The sequence below is a fragment of the Lepus europaeus genome, chromosome Y (genome assembly GCF_033115175.1).
Source record: "Lepus europaeus isolate LE1 chromosome Y, mLepTim1.pri, whole genome shotgun sequence".
Classification (NCBI taxonomy): Eukaryota; Metazoa; Chordata; class Mammalia; order Lagomorpha; family Leporidae; genus Lepus; species Lepus europaeus.
The window spans coordinates 2,928,988-2,951,396 of NC_084851.1; the positions used below are offsets into that span (position 1 = coordinate 2,928,988).

Below are 22,409 nucleotides of genomic sequence, written 5' to 3' on the forward strand. Positions count from 1 at the left end.
AATTTTTCCCCATTCGATATGATGCAGGAATGGCTTTGCAAAAAATTATCTTGATTGTATTGAGGAAAGTTCCTCAGTACCCAGTTTGCTTAGAGTTTCATCATGAAAGGGTGTTGTATTTTATTGAATGCTTTCTCTGCTTCTATTGATAGAATCATATGGTTTTTCTTCTGCAGTCTGTTAATGTGGTGTATCACATTGATTGATTTGTGAACATTGAACCATCCCTGCATATCCGGGATAAATTCCACTTGGTCAGGGTGGATGATCTTTCTCACGTGTTGTATTCTATTGGCCAGAATTTTATTGAAGATTTTTGTGTCTATGTTCATCAAGGAAATTGGTCTGTAATTCTGTTTCTCTGCTGCATCTTTTTCAGGTTTAGGAATTAAGCTGATGCTGGCTTCATAGAAAGAATTTTGGAGGATTTCCTTTCTTTCAATTGTTTTGAATAGCTTGAGAAGAATTAGAGTTAGTTTTTCTTTAAATGTCTGGTAGAATTCAGCAGTGAATCCATATGCTCCTGGGATCTTCTTTGTTGGAAGGACTTTTATTACTGATTCAATTTCTGACTTGGTTATTGGTCTGTTTAGGTTTTCTATATCTTCATGATTTGATATGATCTTCTTTCTTTTTCTTGGTTATTTTGTCAATGGTGTGTCAATTTTTTTTCAAAATACCAGTTTTTTGTTTTGCTGATCTATTTTGTTTTTTGTTTGTTTGTTTTAAATTGTTGATTTCTTCATTACTTTTAATTATTTGTTTTCTTCTTCTGTTTTAGGTTTGTTTTGCTGCTGTTTATTTAGATCCTTGAGGTGCAAAGATAGTCATTTATTTGGAATCTTTCCAGTTTCTTGATGTAGACAGCAATTGCTTTAAACTTTCTCTTAACACTTCTTTTGCAGTATCCTCCAAATTTTGGTATGTTGTATGGTTGTTTTCATTTGTTTTCAGATTTTTTTTATTTCTCTTTTGATTTATTCTATGACCCACTGCTCATTCAGAAACATATTGCTCATTCTCCATATGTGTGCATATGATGTAGATTCCTGAGTTGTTGATTTCCAGTTTCATTGCATTGTAGTCTGAGAAGATGTATGGTATGATTTTGATTTTTTGAATTTGCTGACTCCCTTTATTGCCTAGTATATGATCAATCCTAGAGAAAGTTCCATGCACTGGGGAGAAACATGTCTAAGCTGTTGCTGTAGGGTGGAATATTCTGTAGATATCTGCTGGGTCTATTTGGTCTGTGGAGTCAATTAGTACTATTGTTTCTTTGTTGATTTTCTGTCTGGTTTATCTGTCTATTGCTGAAAGTGGGGTATTGAAGTCCCCTGTTACTATTGTATTTGAGTTTATATTTCCCTTTAAATCCCTTACTACTCCTTTTCAAATAGCCAGCTGTCTAGTAATTAGATGCATATATATATATAATTATACATGAAGATTTGACTATATATATATTTGACTATATATTTATTTGACTATATATATAGTCAAATCTTCATGTATAATTATATATATAATATATAATATAGTATATCATGTATAATTGAACCTTTAATTATTAGAGACCTTCTTTATCTCTTTCAATAGTTTTTTGTTAAATCATATTTTTTTCTGATATTAGGATGGCCATACCAGCTCTTTTTTGGTTTCTGTTAACATGGAATATCTTTTTCCATGCTTTCACTTTCAGTCTGCATGCATCTTTGTTGATAGGTGTAGGTGTGTTTCTTGCAGTCAGCAGATAGATTTTTTTTTTAAAATTCATTTAGATAATCTGTGTCTTTTAACTAGGGAGTGGAAATGATTTACATTCAGTGTGACTATTGTTAAATACTGTGTTTTCTCTGTCATGTTTCCTTAAGTATTAATTTATGTTACTTTTTATTTCATTCATACTCATGTTTGATCATTTTCTCTGTTCATTTCTTTTGCAGTGAAGTTTCTGTTTCTGTGTGTAATATATCCTTGAGCAAGTGTATTAGTGTTAGATATGAAGATACAAATTCTTTCAATTTTGTTTGTTGTGGAAAATCCTTATTTCTCCTTCATTCATAAATGATAGTTTTTGTGGGTTCATTAATCTGGGTTTATCATTTTTTCTGTTAGGATTTGGAATATATCTTGCCATTGTCTCCTTGCCTGTGGGGTTCGCAATGAGAAGTCCAGGATGAGTCTAATTGGATTACCTCTGAAAGTGATTTGTTGTTTCTCTCTGGCACATTGTAAGATCTGTTCTTTGTGTTTTACTGAGTGGAGTGTTGTCACAATGTGTCATGGTAAATTTATTTTCTGGTCATGTATGTTGGGAGTTCTCTGTATTTCTTGTACTTATATGTCTCTTTCAATCTGCCTATTGAGAAAGTTTTCTGATATAATTACTTTAAGAAGTCCTAATCTGTTTTCTCTTTCCATACCTTCTGGAACTGCTAGGATCCATATGTTGGATTCCTTCATAGAATCTTTAAATCTCTGACCATGATTATTAGTTTACTAATTTCTTCTTCTTGTGTTTGTGCTGACTGTATTATTTCTGTGAGTTTGTCTTCAAGTTGTGATATGTGCTCTTCTATTTCATCTAATCTATTTCTGAGAGGATACATGGCATTTTTATCTGGTCAATTGAAGTTTTCATTTCCAATATTTCATTTTGGCTTCTCTTTAGAATCTCAGTTTCTTAGGAGTGCTTTTCATTCAGATCTTGAATTTGTTTCTGATTACTTCTAGGTAATCTTATTATTAATTTTCTGAATTCTTTTTTGGTACAGTCTCAATTTCTTCTTCAGTTTCCATTATTGAAGATTTAGATTGATCCACTGGCAAGTTGAAAGGTTTTTCATTATTCTTGTTCTGGATTTTTCTTTTGTTCTTTAGTATTTCTCTTTGGTTTCTGATTGGTTTTATTTTGAATTGATTTCCCTCTGCTATGAGCGGCTATGTACCTGTGTCAGTTGCCAGTGTAAGCATGCAGCTTCATCTCCTGGAGCTTTGTTATATCTGGGTCCTTATGGAGGCAGGTGCCAGGGATTTGGTGTACTAAGCTTTGGCTTCTGAGGCTGGGCTCCCTGCTCCTTTGTTCCTAAAATGAGCTTGGGTTTATAGTATTTAGTTTTATTTGTTGTTGTACAACCTGCATGGTGAGGGGAGGTTACTCTGAATTGTTGTGGTCCTTGTTCCCAAGTGCTGTGTGTTGTGAGGTGGCCCCCACATGATGGATTTTTACTTGGGAGGCAAAAGTGGTAGCCCACTGCCTGCACTCAAAAATGTAGATAATCAATATGGAGAGGATGGTGGCATGTTTGTCCTCTCTGTCCATCCCCCAGAATTTCTCCTTCTTCCCACTTAGTGCTCTGAGCACTGTTCACCAGACTTTGCCACTCATCAGTGTCTGTATCTTTGTTGACTAGCAACCTCTTACCTCATTTGCTGAGAGAGTGGTGACTATCTCCTTGCTGGGTCTCTGCACCATTCCTTCTCAGCACTTCAGGCTCCTCTCTACTTCCTACAGTGTGGACCTGAGCAATCTCTGGTGGACTCCAGGGCCACTCCACATGATCTATTCATGATTCCACCCCATGCTTGTATCCCCTCTACTCTTTGATTATTTGTTTTTCCCTGCATGACTCAGAGCATCCCACCACTATACGGTCATCTTTCACTTTTTTCTTTTCTTTTTTCCCCCTTTATTCTCATTGCTTCTCCACCCGTACTTATGGGCATTTGGCATCTCATGTCAAATTTTTAATTGTACATTTAGAAGTAAGTCCATAGGGATGTATGCAGAACTATATACAGCTTTACAGTTACAAGTTTCATACATTTAATAATTACTACTTTAGGAACATGGTGACTCTTCTCACTGTGCCCACCCTCCCACCCACAGATAAGAGGTGGCTCTTATCTCCTCCCTATCTTATTCTCACTCTTACTTTTTACTAAGATCTATTTTCAATTAATTTTGTACACCTGTGATTAATTCTGTGTTAAGTAAAGAGTTCCAATATATAAAATAAAAAATAACTCTTCCTCAACAGTCAGTACAAGGAGTGTTCAAGGTAATTTCTTCTCAATGTGTCAAATTCACTTCTATAGATTGCATTTTAGGTGCACTGTTAGTTATCATTGATGAGAGAGAACATATTGTGTTTGCCCCTTTGGGACTGTCTTATTTCACTAAGTATAATGTTTTCCAGGTTAATCCAACTTGTTGCAGATTACCAGATTCCATTTTTTATTACTGTGTAGTATCCCATGATATAAATATCCCATAATTTCTATCCAGTGTTTAGTTGACAGGAATTTGGGTTGATCCCATGTCTCAGCTATTGTGAATTGAGCCACAATAAACATGGAAGTGCAGATTACTCTTTCATATGCTGATTTCATTTCCTTTGGATAAATTCCCAAGAGTGTGATGGCTGGGAAACATGGTAGGTCTATATTAAGATTTCTGAGGAATCTCCATATTCTCTACCATAATGGCTTTACAAGTTTACATTCCTACCAACAGTGGATTAGGGTACCTTTTCTCCCACATCTTCACCGGAATTTGTTGTTTATTGATTTCTGTATGCAAGCCATTCTATGGGGTTGAGGTGAAACTATATTGTGGTTTTGGTTTGCATTTCCCAGACCTAGTAATCCTGAGTATTTTTTCATGTGTCTGTTGGCCATTTGGATTTCCTCCTTTGAAAAATATCTGTTTAGGGACTGTGTTTTGTCATAGTGGGTAAAACTACTTCCTGTAGTGTCGGCATCCCATATGGGTGTCAGTTTGAGTCCCAGCTGCTCCACTTCTGATCCAGCTCTTGCTTAGGCCTGGGAAAACAGTAGAAGATGGCCCAAGTCCTTGGGCCCTTATACTCATGTGGGAGACATGGAAGAAGCTCCTGGCTTTGGATCAGAACAGTTCCAGCCATTGTGGCCAATTAGAGAGTGAACCAGCAAATGAACGACCTCTCCCTCTCTCTTTGCCTCTCCTCTTTCTGTGGAACTCAAAATTTCAAGTAAATAATTAAATCTTTAAAGAAAAAAAGAAAAATATCTGTTTTTGTCTTTGGCTCACTTCTTAACTGAATTGTTAATTTCATTTATGTTGAGTTTCAACCAATTTTCTCTCTCAGTGGTTTTGCATGTTTGAAACATTCCTACATACCATGGACGAATTCCAGGTAAATGATATTTCTGACATGTTTGAATCAACTAGCTAGTATTTTGTTGAGAGTTTTTATATCAGTGTCCATAGATATGTATCTTTATTGGTGAGCTGTGTTTCTTGTAGGCAATAATTAGAAGAATCTTATTTTTTTTCAATCCATTCAGTCATTCTGTTTCTTGTAATTGTAGAATTTAGCCCTTTTACATTCAAGGTTACTGTTGGTTATTAATGACATGGTCCTGCCACTTTCCATAAATATTATGATTGATTTTTATTTCCTTTACACTTTTACTAGATTTTCTGCCTTCACATTCTTTCATAATTATAATTTTCTGTGTGTTCTATGTCTTATCATTTGTAAGGATGTATAGTGGTGACAAATTCAATTTTTTGTTACAGAAGGTATTTATTTTACTTTCATTAGTAAATGAGAGCTTTGCAGGGTACAGCATTCTGGATTGAATTTCTTGTCTTTCGGCACTTGGACTATGTCTATAAGTCCATCCCATCTGTAATATTTCTGATGAGAAATCATTTGTAACTCCATTTCAGATCCTCTTAAGGTATTTTGGCATGTTTCTCATGCACTATTTAGAATATTTTCCATATATTTTACTGTTGAAACTTTGAGAATAATGTTTCATGCAGAGAATCTTTTCTGGTCATCTCTATTGATTCTGTTTTTCTTGTATATGGATATCCCTTTCTTTCTCCAAATTGGGGTAGTTTTCTGTTATTATTTCACTGAATAGGCCTTATAATCATTCTTTCCATTCACTCCTTTAGGAACTCCTGCAACCTGTATGCTGAGTCATTTGATAATATCCCAATAGACTTGAAAGCTAATTTTTTTGCTTTTTAAAATATATATATATTATTTTATTTATCTTTTATTTAATGAATATAAATTTTCAAAGTACAGCTTATAGATAACAATGGCTCCCCCCCACCATAACTTCACTTCCACCTGAAACCCTCTCCTTTCCCACTCGCTCTCCCCTTCCATTCACATCAAGATTCATTTTCAGTTCTCTTTATATACAGAAAATCAGTTTAGTATATAAAAAGATTACAACAGTTTGCCCTCACATAGCAACCCAAAGTGAAAAAATACTGTTGGAGTACTAGTTATAGCATTAAATAACAGTGTACATCACATTAATGACATAGATCCTGCATGATAATTTTTTTTAAAAAAGTTTGATTATTTTTCTATGTAATTTCCAATTTAACACCAAGTTTTTTGTTTTGTTTTGTTTTTTTCATTTTCAATTATCTTTATATACAGAAGATCACTTTAGTATATACTAAGTAAAAATTTCATCAGTTTGCACCCACACAGAAACACAAAGTGTAAAAATATTGTTTCAGTACTAGCTATATCATTACTTCACATTGGACAACACATTAAGGACAGATCCCACATGGGACGTAAGTAGACAGTGACTCCTGATGTTGATTTAACAATTTAACACTCTTGTTTATGGCGTCAGTAATATCCCGAGGCTCTAGTCATGGGTTGATGAGGCTATGGAAGCCTTTAGGGTTCGCCAACTTGGATCCTATCCGACAGGGCCATAGTCAAAGTGGAAGTTCTCTCCTCCCTTCAGAGAAAGGTACCTCCTTCTTTGATGGCCCTGTTCTTTCCACTGGGATCATAAGCGCTGAGATCCTTCATTTAGGTCTTCTTCTTCTTCTTCTTCTTCTTCTTCTTCTTCTTCTTCTTCTTCTTCTTCTTCTTCTTCTTCTTCTTCTTCTTCTTCTTTTTTCCAGAGTGTCTTGGATTTCCATGCCTAAAATACTCTCATAGGCTCTTCAGCCCAATCCAAATGCCTTAAGGGCTGATTCTGAGACCAGAGTGCTATTAGCACATCTGCCATTCTATGAGTCTTCTGTGTCTCCCTCTTCCCATGTTGGATCATTCTCTCCCTTTTTGGTTTTATCAGTTAGTATTAGCAGACACTAGTCTTATTTGTGTGATCCCTTTGACTCTTAAATCTATCAGTGTGATCAATTGTGAACTGAAATTGATCACTTGGAATAGTGAGATGGCATTGGTACATGTCACCTTGATGGTATTGTATTGGAATCCCCTGGCACGATTCTAACTCCATTGTTTGGGGCAAGTTCGATTTTGCATGTTCCCAATTGTACATCTCTTCCCTCTCTTTTTCTCATTCTTATATTTAACCGGGATCACTTTTCAGTTAAGATTTAAACACCTAAGAATAATGGTGTGTTAATTACAGAGTTCAACTGCTAGTACTAGAATAAAAAAATACTAAAATGTATAAAGTATTACATTGTACATCAACAGTCAGCACAAGATCTGATCAAGTCACTATTTCTCATAGCTTCCATTACAATTCCACAGGTTTCCCTGTGGTGCTGTTAGTTGTCGCCGATCAGGGAAAACAAATGATATTTGTCTCTTTGGGACTGGCTTAATTCACTTAGCATGATGCTTTCCAGATCACTACATCTTGTTGCAAATGACTGGGTTTCATTGTTTTTGCCTGCTGTATAGTATTCTATAGAGTACATGTCCCATAATTTCTTTATCCAGTCTACTGTTGATGGGCTTTTGGGTTGGTTCCAGGTCTTAGCTATTGTGAATTGAGCTGCAATAAACATTAATGTGCAGATGGCTTTTTTATTTGCCAAATTAATTTCCTTTGTGTAAATTCCAAGGAGTGGGATGGCTGGGTTGTATGGTAGGGTTATGTTCAGGTTTCTGAAGAATCTCCAGACTGACTTCCATAGTGGCTTAACCAGTTTGCATTCCCACCAACAGCGGGTTAGTGTCCCTTTTTCCCCACATCCTCTTCAGCATCTGTTGTTGGTAGATTTCTGAATGTGAACCATTCTCACTAGGGTGAGGTGTAACCTCATTGTGGTTTTGATTTGCATTTCTCTGCTTGCTAGTGATCTTGAACATTTTTTCATGTGTCTGTTGGCCATTTGTTTTTCCACTTTGGAAAGATGTCTCTTGAGCTCTTTGACCCATCTCTTAAATGGGTTGTTTATTTTGATGTTGTGGAGTTTCTTGATTTCTTTGTAGATTCTGGTTATGAACTCTTTATCTGTTGTGTAGTTTGCAAATATTTTTTTCCGATTCTGTCGGTTTCATATTCACTTTCCTGATTGTTTCTTTTGCAGTACAGAAACTTCTCAGTTTGATGCCATCCCAATAGTTATTTTTGGCTTTGACTGCCTGTGCTCCTGGGGTATTTTCCAAGAAGTCTTTACCTGTGCCTATATCTTACAGGGTTTCTAAATGCTCTCTAATAATTTGATGGTGTTGAGTCGAAGATATAAGTCTTAGTCCATGTTGAGTGAATTTTTGTGTAAGGTGAAAGGTAGGGATCTGCTTCATGCATCTGCATGAGAAAATCCAGTTTTCCCAGCACCATTTATTGAATAGACTGTCCTTACTCCAGGGATTAATTTTGGATCCTTGATCAAATATGAGTTGGCTGTAGATGTTTGCGTTCATTTCTGGTGTTTCTATTCTCTCCCATTGGTCTATTCACCTGTATCTGTACCAGTACCATGATGTTTTGATAACTACTGTCCTGTAGTATGTCCTGAAATCTGGTATTGTGATGCATCTGGCTTTGTTTTTGTTGTACAAGATTGCTTTGGCTATTCGAGTTGTTCTGTGTCTCCATATGAATTTCAACATCATTTTTTCCAGATCTGAGAAGAAGGTCTTTGGTATTTTGATTGGTATTGCATTGAATCTGTAAATTGCTTTTGGGAGAATGGACAATATGATGATGTTGATTCTTCCAATCCATGAGCATGGAAGATTTTTCCATTTTTTGGTATCCTCTCTATTTCTTTCTCTAAGGCTTTGTAATTTTCATCGTGGAGATCTTTAATGTCCTTGGTTAAGATTATTCCAAGGTATTTGAATGTTTTTGTAGCTATTGTGAATGGGATTGATTTTAGAAGTTCTTCCTCAGCCGTGGCATTGCCTGTGTATACAAAGGCTGTTGATTTTTCTGCATTGATTTTATATCCTGCTACTTTGCCAAACTCTTTGATGAGTTCCAGTAGTCTCTTAGTAGAGTTCTTTGGGTCCCCTAAATAAAGAATCATATCATCTGCAAAGTGGGCTAGTTTGAGTTCTTCCTTCCCAATTTGTATCCCTTTAATTTTTTTTTCTTGCCTAATAGCTCTGACTAAAACTTCGATAGCTATATTGAATATCAGTGGTGAGAGTGGGCATCCCTGTCTGGTACCAGATCTCAGTGGAAATGCTTCCAACATTTCCCCATTCAATAGGATTCTGGCTGTTCATTTTTTATAAATTGCTTTGATTGTATTGAGGAATGTTTCTTTTATACCCAGTTTGCTTAGGGTTTTCATCATGAAAGGGTGTTGTATTTTATCTAATGATTTCTCAGCGTCTATTGAGAGAATCATATGGTTTTTCTTCTGCAGTCTGTTAATGTGGTGTGTCACGTTGATTATTTTGCAAACATTGAACCATCCCTGCATACCAGGGATAAGTCCCACTTGGTCTGGGTGGATGATCTTTCTAATGTGATGTTGCATTCTATTGGCCAGAATTTTATTGAGGATTTTTGCATCTATGTTCATCAGGGATATTGGTCTGCAATTCTCTTTCAGTGCTTCATCTTTTTCTTTGTTAGGAATTAAGGTGATGCTGGCTTAATAGAAAGAATTTGTGAGCATTCCCTCTTTTTCGATTGCTCTGAATAGTTTGAGGAGAATTGGAGTTAATTCTCTGAATGTCTGGTAGAACTCAGCAGTGAATCCATCTGGTCCTGGGCTTTTCTTTGTTGATAAGGCCTTTATTACTGTTTCAATTTCTGTCTCCTTTATGGGTCTGTTTAGGTTTTCTGTCTTCCTGGTTCAATTTAAGTAGGTTATATGTGTTCAGGAATCTATCCATTTTTGATAGATTTCCCTGTTTTCTGGCATACAAGCCCTTGTAGTAATTTCTAATGATTCTTTTTATTTCTGTGGTGTCTATTGTTACGTTTCTTTTTCATCTCTGATTATCTTGATTTGGGTCTTTTCTCTTCTTTTTTTAGGTAGTTTGGCCAATGGGCTATCAATTTTGCTTATTTTTTTCAAAAAACCAGCTCGTTCTTAGGCTTATTTTTTGTAATGCTTTTTCCGATTCATTCCTGTTGATTTCTTCTTTGATTTTAATTATTTCTCTTCTCCTACTAGCTTTAGGTCTGGTTTGCTGCTGATTTTCTAGATCCTTGAGATGACTTGAAAGCTCATCTATTTGGTGCCTTTCCAATTTCTTCATGTAGGCAACTATTGATATAAACTTTCCTCTTAACACTGCTTTTGTTGTATCCCATAGGTTTTGGTATGTTGTGCTGTTATCCTCATTTACTTCCAGAAAATTTTTGATTTCTTTTTTAATTTCTTCTAGACCCATTGTTCATTCAGGAGCATGTTGTTCAGTCTCCGTGTGTTTGCATATGCTCTAGGGATTCCCGAGTTGCTAATTTCCAACTTCATTCCTTTGTGGTCTGTGAAGCTGCATGGTATGATTCTAATTCTCTTGAATTTGCTGAGACTCGCTTTATGGCCTAGTATGTGGTCAATCCTAGAGAAGGTTCCATGTACTGCTGAGAAGAATGTAAAGTCCTTAGATGTAGGATGAAATGTTCTGTAGATATCTGTTAGGTCCTTTTGAGCTATAGTGTCATTTAAATCTAATGTCTCCTTGTTGATCTTCTGTCCTGTTGATCTGTGTATTTCTGAGAATATTGAAGTCCCCCAGTACTATTGTGTTGGGGTCTAAGTCTCCCTTTAATTCCCTTAACAAGTCTTTTAAATAAGCTGGTGCCCTGTAATTAGGTGCATATACGTTGATAATCGTTATATCTTCCTGTTGAATGGATCCCTTAATCATTATATAGTGCCCCTCTTTGTCTCTCCTAACAGTTTTTGTGGTAAAGTTTATGCTGTCCGATATTAAGATGGCTACACCTGCTCTTTTTTCATTTCTGTTGGCATGGTATATCTTTTTCCAGCCTTTCACCTTCAGTCTGTGTGCATCTTTGTTAGAAAGATGAGTTTCTTGTAAGCAGCATAAAGATGGGTTTTGTTCCTTAACCCCATCAGCCAATATTTGTGCTTTAACTGGTTTGTTCAGGCCTTTAACGTTTAATGTGACTATTGGTAAGTAGTCACTTTGCATTACCATTTTTGGCTTTCCTGTGATCTTTTGCTGTGAGGTTTCCTTCCTTTACCTTCTTTCATATTGATGACCGTGTTTCTGTGTTTCTGAGTGCAACACATCTTTAAGCATCTTTCTAGGGCTGCATGAGTGGCGATAAATTCTTTCAGTTTCTGTTTGCTGTGAAAGGTCTTTCTTTCACCTTCGTTCAAAAATGAGAGCTTTACAGGATATAATATTCTGGGCTGGCAGTTTTTCTCTCTTAGTACCTGGGCTATAATTCACCATTCCCTCCTAGCTGTAGGGTTTTGATGAGAAGTGAGCTGTGAATCTAATTGGAGATCCTCTGAGAGTAATCTGGCATTTCTCTCTTGGACATTTTAGAATCTTTTCTTTATGTTTCACTGTGGTGAGTTTAATTACAATGTGTCATGGTGAGGGTCTCTTTTGGTCTTGTTTATTAGGGGTTCTATGAGCTTCCTGTACTAGGATGTCTCTGTCCTTCTCCAAACCTGGGAAACTTTCTGCTCGTATCTCACTAAAAAGGCCTTCTAATCCTTTCTCTCTCTCCATGCCTTCAGGAACTCCTAGGACCCAAATGTTCGGTTTTTTAATAGTATCCTGTAGATTCCCGACAATATTTTTTAGATTTCTTATTTCCACTTCTTTTCTTTGATTTGACTGTTTCCTTTCCTGTTCTCTGTCTTCTAAGTCCTATATTCTCTCATCTGCTTCACCCATTCTGTTTTTAATGCTCTCTAATGTGTTTGTCATTTGTTCTAATGAATTCTTCATTTCATTATGATTTCTTGTCACTATCACAGTTTCTTGTTCTACTAGTTGTTTCATTTCATTTTGATTCCTCCTTAATATTTCATTTTCATGAGAGGGATTTTCTGTCTTGTCCATTAAGGATTTCTGTAGTTCAAGAATTTGTTTTTGAGAGCTTCTTAATGATCTTACCAATTTTTTGAGATCTGCTTCTTGCATTTCTTGTATCTATCATCTTCATAATCTTGAATTGGGGTGTCTTTTTCATTTAGGGTCATCATAGTGTCTTCCTTGCTCTTTTTACCTTGCTTTTACGTTTGTTTGGCATCTTGGAGGTGTTCCTTGTTTCCTTCGCTGTGGTGTTTTATCTCATTATACTTTGACTCTATAGTATTTGGACTGCCTGATTTTGATGGATCCTTAGAGGCTTTACTGTGTGTGGCCAAGGAGCTCTGTTTGGTTCTTCAGGGTTAAGAGTGTGCCCAATGTGACTCATCCAGATTGTTCTCTGGCTTGCTATCTTGCTCTCTCTCTCTCTTTCTCTCTCTCTCTCTTTTTTAGACTCATTTGGGAAGAAATTCCACACATTCACCGGGTTGCCTAGGTTATGGAGTTTGTTTTACATATGTAAAATGGTGCCTGCTCTTTGTAAGGGAGTGGTGATAGGCTAGTGACCCTGCTGGTTCCCTCTATTTATTCGCTTTTTTTTCTCTCCTCCAGTCAGCCTGGTACACTTCCCCCCTGTGTGACTTCAGACCACGCTCTAACCTTCCCGGCCAATGTCTGGGGTTACCTCTCCTTCCAGCGCCAGGTCTCAAATTTTGTGGTTGGGCTTCTTTGGCTGGGCTGGCTGGGTTCCCCACTCCTGCGGCTCCTCTCTCATGGCTCTAGTCAAGCGGCACAGCTTGGTGCGGCAGTGGGCCACCTTGCTCTGCCATAGGTCTTCTGTGTCACATCCACTAGATCCGGAAGAGTCTCCTCTGCAGTTTTTTTTTTATGAGTCTCTTCCTGGGGTACAGTAACTCCACTTTTGTTAAACTATCTTTCCCAGACTGCTGGTGCATGCTCTCACTCTCCGCCATCTTGGCTCTGCCCCTTTTTTTGCTTTTTGGCTTGAGATATTTCTGAAGGTTTATCTTCTATTTCAGATGTTTTTCCTTCTGTCTCATAAAATCTGGTGTGGAAAATCTACACTATTTTTTGTTTGACACATTGAATTATCCATTTTTAATATTTTTTGTTTGATGTCTCTTCAATAATGCTGCCTCATGGGAAAAATGCTCATCATGTCATTTATAGTTTTCTTTAATTCATCAATTTGCTTCTTGCTGCTTTTGAATAATCTTTTGATCATTATTTTGAGTTTCTTTTAAAGCATTTTATCATTCTTTTTATCATCACAGTTTACCATTGAAGTGTTGTGTTCCTTTGCAGAGTTTCATTATCTTCCTTGTTGATGTTTCTCATATTTCTACATTTATTTTTAGGCATTTGTTGAAGTACAGGTTTTTGTTGTCCTATGATGGCTTTATCTTTGAAATATGCTTATGTTGCTTAATAAAATATTTGCTCATTCAATAAATATTCAGAGGTGTGTGCTGGGTGGTACCTTGGATCTCTATTCAGTGCTTTGTTATGGTGTTAGAGTCCACGGTGGTACCCATGTAGGTCATGGCAGATCTTTATTATCATCTGGGGGAGGGTATGATCACATTCGCTAGTATGATTATTATCTTATCTCCTCTCTGCCAAGATTATCAGTATCCAGGCTGAGCCCACAGTGGTTACATATCTCACCCATGCATTCACAGGAACTACAAAAAGGACCTGGGCAGTCCCCTTGTGTGAGCATAGGACCTTCTACAATGACCCACTCCAGAGACTCTGGGGACTCAAAGCCTCTGAAGCCAGAAACAGTGATTTCTCAAGAGCCCCAGCTAGACTCCAGGCCCTTTCATATGGTCATAGCATTCCTACAGTTATATCACACAAGGCTTCACAGTCACAAGAGAAGAGCAAATCCACTCTCAGACCTGATAGGCTACTCCATCTATGGAGAGAACCAAATGTTACTAGAGCCAGCTGCCTGTCAGTATTCTGCCTTGGCACTTTAAGTAACAAGCACCAGGTATATAGAGGTGAGAGTTGGGGAGCTACTTGATAACCCTCCAGGCCAGACTCAAAGTCAATGGGACTGTGTATTTAACCCTCATACACAATCCCGAAATCACACATATACAAGTGTGGAAGGATTTATTCACCTTTTAAAATGCTGCTTCTGGCCAGTGCCGTGGCTCACTAGGCTAATCCTCTGCTTGCAGCGCTGGCACACAGGGTTCTAGTCTCAGTCATGGTGTCGGATTCTGTCCTGGTCACTCCTCTTCCTGTCTAGCTCCCTGCTGTGGCCTGGGGCATGCAGTGGAGGATGGCCCAAGTGCTTAGGCCCTGCACCTGCATGGAAGACCAGGAGAATCACCTCACTCCTGGCTTTGGATCAGCGTGGTGCTCCGGCCGCAGTGCACCAGCTGCAGTGGCCACTGCGGAGTGAACCAATGGAAAAGGAAGGCCTTTCTCTCTGTCTCTTTCTCTGTCCACTCTGCCTGTCAAAAAGAAAAAAAGAAAAAAAAAGATGCTGCTTCTTTTCTGATGTTCTCTGGTAGCCCTTGTTGAGGGGTGAGAAGTAGGTAATGTGCTCTCATTTCATAGGTTTAGGTGGACACCCTACTCCCTGCTAACACTCCAGGCTGGATTCAGTCCATGTTGTTACAAGGTTCTCTTCCAGGCGATATCACCAATGACATGGGCTACTGCAGTCTGCTCCCATATCTTAAAAAGATGGTGTCTTGTCCTCATGTTGATTCTAATACTGGTAGAAGCAGAACAGCAGAGTGCTGCACTTTTGCTGACAAATATGGTGCTCTACAGGAGGGAAAGAAGCAAGGCCATTTCTTGCTGTAAGCCTTTCAGTTGCCCATCTGAAGTCAAAGTTGATTGAATGTGGAATTACCTCTCAGCTAAAACTGTAAGTGGTGGGGCATTCCATTATTTATTCTTACGTTGTTGTACTATGGTGGCAATTCACAGTTGGTAGTTGGCTTTGCCACACAACTGGCTGCAATGGTGTCTCTTCTCTCTCTTGGCAACTCAAGAATTTTCCTCAAGGAGTCTTATTGTTCCTTTGGTTTTTCACCAAAAATTTCTCTCATTCAGATCTTTGGTAATGTGATTCTTCATATGTGCTTTTCATATTTCATAGTAGCTGAAGTTAGTGTGTTTACACATTATTTGGTCATCTACATTGTAATCTTTAGTTGACTTATTTTTATTATTAAAACTTTATATTAGAAATGTATATCCTCTTTATTCTTATAGTTTTTAAATTTATATACACAATTAGTTTAGAATTTTTAAAGATCTGCTTTAATTCCTTTATTCATTTTTTGTTTGTACTTCAGAAACTTTAATTTGTTGTTTAATTTTACTTTCCTAAATGCAATATAGGTCATTTATTTTAATCACTGTTCATAAATATACTAAAGAATGCTAATAGTTTTGGGGTTTCTTTTTTATTTTTAAAGTTAACAATGTTTGGCTATGGTTCTTTTTTTTTTTTCTTGACAGGTAGAGTTACAGACAGTGAGAGAGAGAAAGGTCTTCCTTCCGTTGGTTCACTTCCTTAATGGCCACTAAGGCCGGTGCTACACTGATTCAAAGCCAGGATCTGGGTGCTTCCTCCTGGTCTCCCATTGGGGTGCAGGGACCCAAGCACTTGGACCAACCTCCACTGCCCTCCCAGGCCACAGCAGAGAGCTGGACTAGAAGAGAAGTAACCATGACTAGTTCCCAGTGCCCCAACCAGGACTAGAACCCGGGGTGTTGGCGCCACAGGCAGAGGATTAGCCAAGTGAGCCATGGCACCAGCCAGTTTTGGAGTTTCTCTATTTCTCAAAGTATAAATGAGAAATTCTTTTATTTTTGCATTTTAATTTATATGAGGAAAGACTATTTGGTCTCTTTTTCAGTTTAACTTTATATTCAAGAATAACATATGGTTATTTGTTTTAAAAATTTATGTATTTTTGTTTGAAAGTAAGAGTTACATAGTGAGAGAAGGAGATGCAGAGAGAGAGAGAGAGCATTCATCTGCTGATTCACTCCTCAGTTAGCTGCAATGGCTGTAGCTGTGCTAATCCAAACCCAGGAGTCTGGAGCTTTATTCAGGTCTCCCACACAGGTTCAGAGGCCTAAGGACTTGGGCCATCTTCCATTGCTCTCCTGGCCATAGCAGAGAGCTGGATCAGAAGTGGAGCAGCTGGGATTTGAACCAGTGCCCATATGGGATGCCAGCACTGCAGAAAGTAGCTTTACCGGCCCCCTTACATATGGTATTTTAATATGACAATTTTGTATTTGAAAGAGTTGTTACTCTTTCTTCCAAATGAACTTAGTGTAGTTATTTATTCAACTTATTTAAGTCTTTTTATCCTGTGTGTGTGTGTGTGTGTGTTTTGCCTAATTTGGATAAGAATGAAGTTGAAATAAAATATGCTATTTATGCAAAATTTTATTTATCAAAATACTCTTGAAAATTATGTATTTTAATTTGTGGAATATTTTATTCCTCTTCTCCAATATTTCTATCAGTAACACTTGTCAACTATTTCTAGAATTTAACTCCAGAACTAATTTTTATTTCCTGCTAAAATATTAAACATTTCTATGTTATATTACCCTTCTGTCGGATGCTCTCTCCTTCTAGTAAGTGATCCAAAAAGAACATAGTTTAAGGCAAAATGCACATGATTTTATTATTTTAAATTTTAACATTTCTAATATTGTACTATTTGTATACTATCATATTTGAATTTAATCAACTTGATTTATGGCATTTTTCACTTGGAGGTTAATGTGCATATGTGTGTGTATACGTGTAGATATACATGTACTATCTCTTTACAGTATGTTTTTTCAGGTAAAATTTGTTTTATATAATATTTACTATGCCTCTGATTTTAGAATATTAATAACACATATCAAAGTGAATGACTTTCCGATCTATAAATGAGAGGAAGATATGGAGAGTTTTTAAAATAACTGCTTTAAAATAGAATATCATTATAACTTAACAAAACCAGTCTTTAACATTTTTGTGTTTATTTTTAATAGCACTGTTGATGACATTTTCTCTGATATCAGTTACTTATGGGGCCATTCTCTGCAATATACTGACCATCCAGATCAAGTACGACAATACTAATTTTCAGTTACATCCAGTACATTTCATGTGCATCATGTTATGGCGTAGTTTGGAGATTACCTCGCGAGTAGTGACTTTGGTACTTTTTACCACATCTCTAAAACTAAAAAGTGTGCCATTTTTATTAATCATATATTTCATATCATTTTCGGCACCATGGCTGGAGTTTTGGAGAAGTAGATCTCATCTTCCCAGCAACAGGAAAAAGAGATTCTATCCAATATGTACACTTATCGTGATCACTCTACTATATGCAGCAATTGACTTCTCCTGCTGGTCAGCAGTGAAACTGCAGTTATCACATGAGGAAATAATTGACAAAAGACAGAAATGGATTCATAGAACCCTACATTACATCTTTCGGTTCCTAGAAAATGTGATAATGGTATTAGTATTCAGGTACTTTGGAAGAAAAACTTTACTGAATTGTTGTGACTCATTAATTGCTGTGCTACTCATCTTAACTTACCTGCTATCCATTGGTTTTATGCTCCTCTTCTATCAGTATTTGCATCCAGGGTCATCAGACAAAGCATTACCACAGCATTCTGAAAATCAGCCTGAAGCAATGTGATTTTATGTAAGCATATAGATTAAAATAATCTAAAATAGTTTTTAGAAAGCTGAGAATTTGTCTCCCTTGGAAAAGGAGTGGGTATTTTTTGTTCAAGAAAGTAAATGCTATTCACAATCCAGAAAAAGAAGAAAGACTTCCACAGAGCCACAAGCAAAGAGCTGAACAGAATTTTATTAAGACATTCATATTAGTAAGAAAATATCTTACTATATGTTTTTAGTATACAGCAAAATGTTGCAAACAGTTGCCAATAAAATTGCTTTTTCTCTTGTAACTGAACAGGACTTTGAATTCTGTCACTGCTTCAATATAAATAACTCCTAGTTTTTATATTTTCAGTTGCTCTACAGAAATTGCTTTTAAAAATCCATTTCTCGCCAAAAATTTTGCAGGACCTATAATCATAGCCTAGTCCATTTCCCCTTCAGGTACCTTTAAATCCTGTGTCTTTAATTTGGCCACACATATTTGTAATCTAGCTGTAATCAAATTTCAAAATGAGCATTGGTGATGGCAGTTGGTCTAGAAATAACACTCTGAATAAGACTTGCAAATTTCCCAGCAGAGTGCTTGGGTTCTATATCTATTCCTAAGTATTCCCTACTAATACAAACACTTGGAATTAGTGTTTATAGTACAAGTAATTTGGTTCTCTCAATTATGTTGGAAATATTAATTGAATTCCTTGCTTCCAATGTGGTCTCATTCTAGCCCAGGTCCATGTAAACATTTATGGAATACCAGTGAATGGGAATTCTCTATCTGTCCATCTGCCCCACAAAGAATTGAATTTTTGAACACTATAGATTTCATCATGTATTTATAACAAAAACCTTACAAAGAAGTATTATGAAAAGGATCATTAATTGTCTTTTGCTTTTAATTTTGACTACCAAAAAGCAACACCATATTGATATATCATAAAACACTGAAATTTATCATTAGAAATAATCATTTTGGAATGAGTTAACATGCTAATTTACATCTGCACCAGCAGTGTACAAGTTTCCTTTATTGCTACATCCATCTCAAATCTTACCTTTTGTCCTTGCCAATACTTAACCATTTTTGAGAATAACTGTTCTTTCAGATATGGAGAGAATCCTCATAAAGTACTAATGTGCATTTACCTGATGCCTGATGATGTTAATCATTTTTTATTTTTTTAAGATATTGTTTTATTTTTTAACTTGTATTTAATAAATATAATTTCCAAAGTACAACTTTTGGATTATAGTGGAATTTACCCCATAACCTCCCTCCCACCCATAATCCTCCCATCTCCTGCTCCCTCTCCCATTCCATTCACATCAAGATTCATTTTCAATTACCTTTATATACTGTACTAAGTAAAGATTTCAACAGTTTGCACCCACACAGAAACAGAAAGTGTAAAGTACTCTTTCAGTACTTGTTATACTATCAATTCACATACTACAACACATTAAGGACAGAGATCCCACATGGGGAGTAAGTACACAGTGACTCCTGTTGTTGATTTAACTATTGACACTATTGTTTATGGCGTCAGTAATCACCCTAGGCTCTTGTTATGAGCTGTCAAGGCTATGGAAGCCTCTTGAGTTCACAAACTCTGATCTTATTTAGACAAGGCCATAGTCAAATGGAAGTTCTCTCCTCCCTTCAGAGAAAGGTACCTCCTTCTTTGATGGTCCGTTCTTTCTGCTGGGATCTCACTCACAGAGATCTTTCATTTAGGTCCTTTTTTGCCACAGTGTCTAGGCTTTCAATGCCTGAAATACTTTTAATGGGCTTTTTAGCCATACCTGAATGCCTTATGGGCTGATTTTGAGGGCAGAGTGCTGTTTAGGACATCTGCCATTCTATGAGTCTGCTGAGTGTCCCGCTTCCCATGTTGGATTGTTCTCTCCTTTTTAATTTTTTCAGTTAGTATTAACAGAGACTTGTCTTATTTATGTGATCCCTTAGACACTTAATCCTATCTTTTTGATCAATTATGAGCTGAAACTGATCACTTTGACTAGTGAGATGGCATTGGTACATGCCACCTTGATGGGATTGAACTAGAATACCCTGGCACGTTTCTTTCTCTACCATTAAGGGTAAGTCCAAGTAAGCATGTGCCAAACTGTTCATCTCCTCCCTCTCTTATTCCCATGCCTATATTTAATGGAGATCACTTTTCAGTTAAATTTAAACAACTAAGAATTATTGTGTGTTAATTATAGAGTTCAAACAATAGTACTATAGAACAAAAAATACTAAAAGGAATAAAATAGTTGTTCCTTGACAGTCAGGACAAGAGCTAATGGAGTCACCATTTCTCATAGTGTCCTTTTCACTACTATAGGTTTCATTTTAGGTGCTCAGTTATGCATCACTGATCAGGGAGAACATGTGATATTTGTCTCTTTGGGACTGGCTTATATCAGCATGATATTTTCCAGATTCCTCCCCATTGTTGCAAATGACCGGTTTTCATTTACATATCCCATAATTTCTTTATCCAGTCTACTGTTGATGGGCATTGGGGCTGGTTCCAGGTCTTAGCTATTGTGAATTGAGCTGTAATAAACATTAATGTGCAGATGGCTTTTTTGTTTACCAATTGAATTTCTTTTGGGTAAATTCCAAGGAGTGGGGTGGCTGGGTTGTATGGTAGGGTTATGTTCAGGTTTCTGAGGAATCTCCAGACTGACTTCCATAGTGGCTTAACCAGTTTGCATTCCCACCAACAGTGGGTTAGTGTCCCTTTTTCCCACATCTTCTGCAGCATCTGTTGTTGGTAGATTTCTGAATGTGAGCCATTCTCACTGGGGTGAGATGGAACCTCATTGCGGTTTTGATTTGCATTTCTCCGATTGCTAGTGATCTTAAACATTTTTTCATGTGTCTGTTGGCCATTTGGATTTCGTCTTTCGAAAAATGTCTCTTGAGGTCTTTGGCCCATCTCTTAAGTGGGTTGTTTTTTTTTTTTTTTTTTTTGATGTTGTGGAATTTCTTTTTTTTTTGACAGGCAGAGTGGATAGTGAGAAAGAGACAGAGAGAAAGGTCTTCCTTTTGCTATTGGTTCACCCTCCAATGGCCACTGCGGCTGGCGCACCGCGCTGATCCGATGGCAGGAGCCAGGTGCTTCTCCTGGTCTCCCATGGGGTGCAGGGCCCAAGGACTTGGATCATCCTCCACTGCACTCCCGGGCCATAGCAGAGAGCTGGCCTAGAAGAGGGGCAACTGGGACAGAATCCGGTGTCCCGACCGGAACTAGAACCCAGTGTGCCGGTGCCGCTAGGCAGAGGATTAGCCTGTTGAGCCACTGCGCCGGCCTATAATCTTTCCTCTTAAGACTGCTTTTGCTGTATCCCATAAGATTTGATATGTTGTGTTGTTATCTTCATTTACTTCCAGAAAGTTTTTTATTTCTCTTTTAATTTCTTCTATGACCCACTGTTCATTCAGGAGCATGTTGTTCAATCTCCATGTGTTTGCATATGCTCTAGGAATTCCTGAGTTGCGATTTTCCAGCTTCATTACATTATGGTCTGAGAAGATTCATAGTATGATTTCAGTTCTTTTAAATTTGCTGAGCCTTGCGCTATGGCCTAGAATGTGGTAAATCCTAGAGAAGGTTCCATGTACCGCTGAGAAGAATGTGTATTTGTTAAGTGTAGGATGAAATATCTATAGATATCTGTTGGACCCATGTGGTTCATAGTATTGATTAAATCTGCTGTTTCCTTGTTGATCTTCTGTCCGGTTGATCTGTCTATTTCTCAGAGTGGAGTATTAAAGTACTATTGTATTGGAGTGTAAGTCTCCCTTTAAGTCCCATAACATATCTTTTAAATAAACTGGTGCCCTGTAATTAGGTGCATATACATTTATAATAGTTACATCTTGCTGTTGAATTGATCTCTTAATCATTATATAGTGTCCCTCTTTGTCTCTCTTAACAGTTTTTGTGTTAAAGTTTATTTTGTCTGATATTAATATGGCTACACCTGCTTTTTTTGGTTTCTTTTGTTGTGGAATATCTTTTTCCAACCTTTCACTTTCAGTCTGCATGCATCTTTGTTGGAATGTTGTGTTTCTTGTAAGCAACAAACAAATGTGTTTTGTTTTTTAATCCATTCAGCCAGTGTGTCTTTTAACAGGTGAGTTGAGGCCATTTATATTCAATGTGACTATTGATAAGTAGTTACTTTGTCCTGCCATTTTTTCAAAGATATTTCTAATATATAATTTGAACTTTCTATGATCCTTTACTGGGAGACTTTCTTCCTTAACCTTCTTTAAATTGATAACCATGTTTCTGCATGTAACACATCTTTAACATCTTTTCAGAGCTGGACAAGTGGTAAGAAATTATTTTAATTTCTGTTTGCTATGAAAGGTTTTTTTTTTTGACAGGCAGAGTGGACAGTGAGAGAGAAACAGAAAGAAAGGTCTTCCTTTTCCAATGATTCACCCCTTAATGGCAACT

The 22,409-nt window shown here is 37.0% G+C and overlaps 1 protein-coding gene across 1 annotated transcript in view; it reads left to right on the forward strand.

Moving 5' to 3' along the window:
• XKR3 (XK related 3) overlaps positions 1-17,944 on the forward strand; it is a 40,696-nt gene extending 22,752 nt beyond the window's left edge. Inside the window, exon 3 of the mRNA XM_062184643.1 lies at positions 17,280-17,944. Within this exon, the coding sequence (XP_062040627.1) occupies positions 17,280-17,944 (665 nt within the window). The remainder of the gene's footprint in view (positions 1-17,279) is intronic.
• Positions 17,945-22,409: the final 4,465 nt, after the last annotated feature.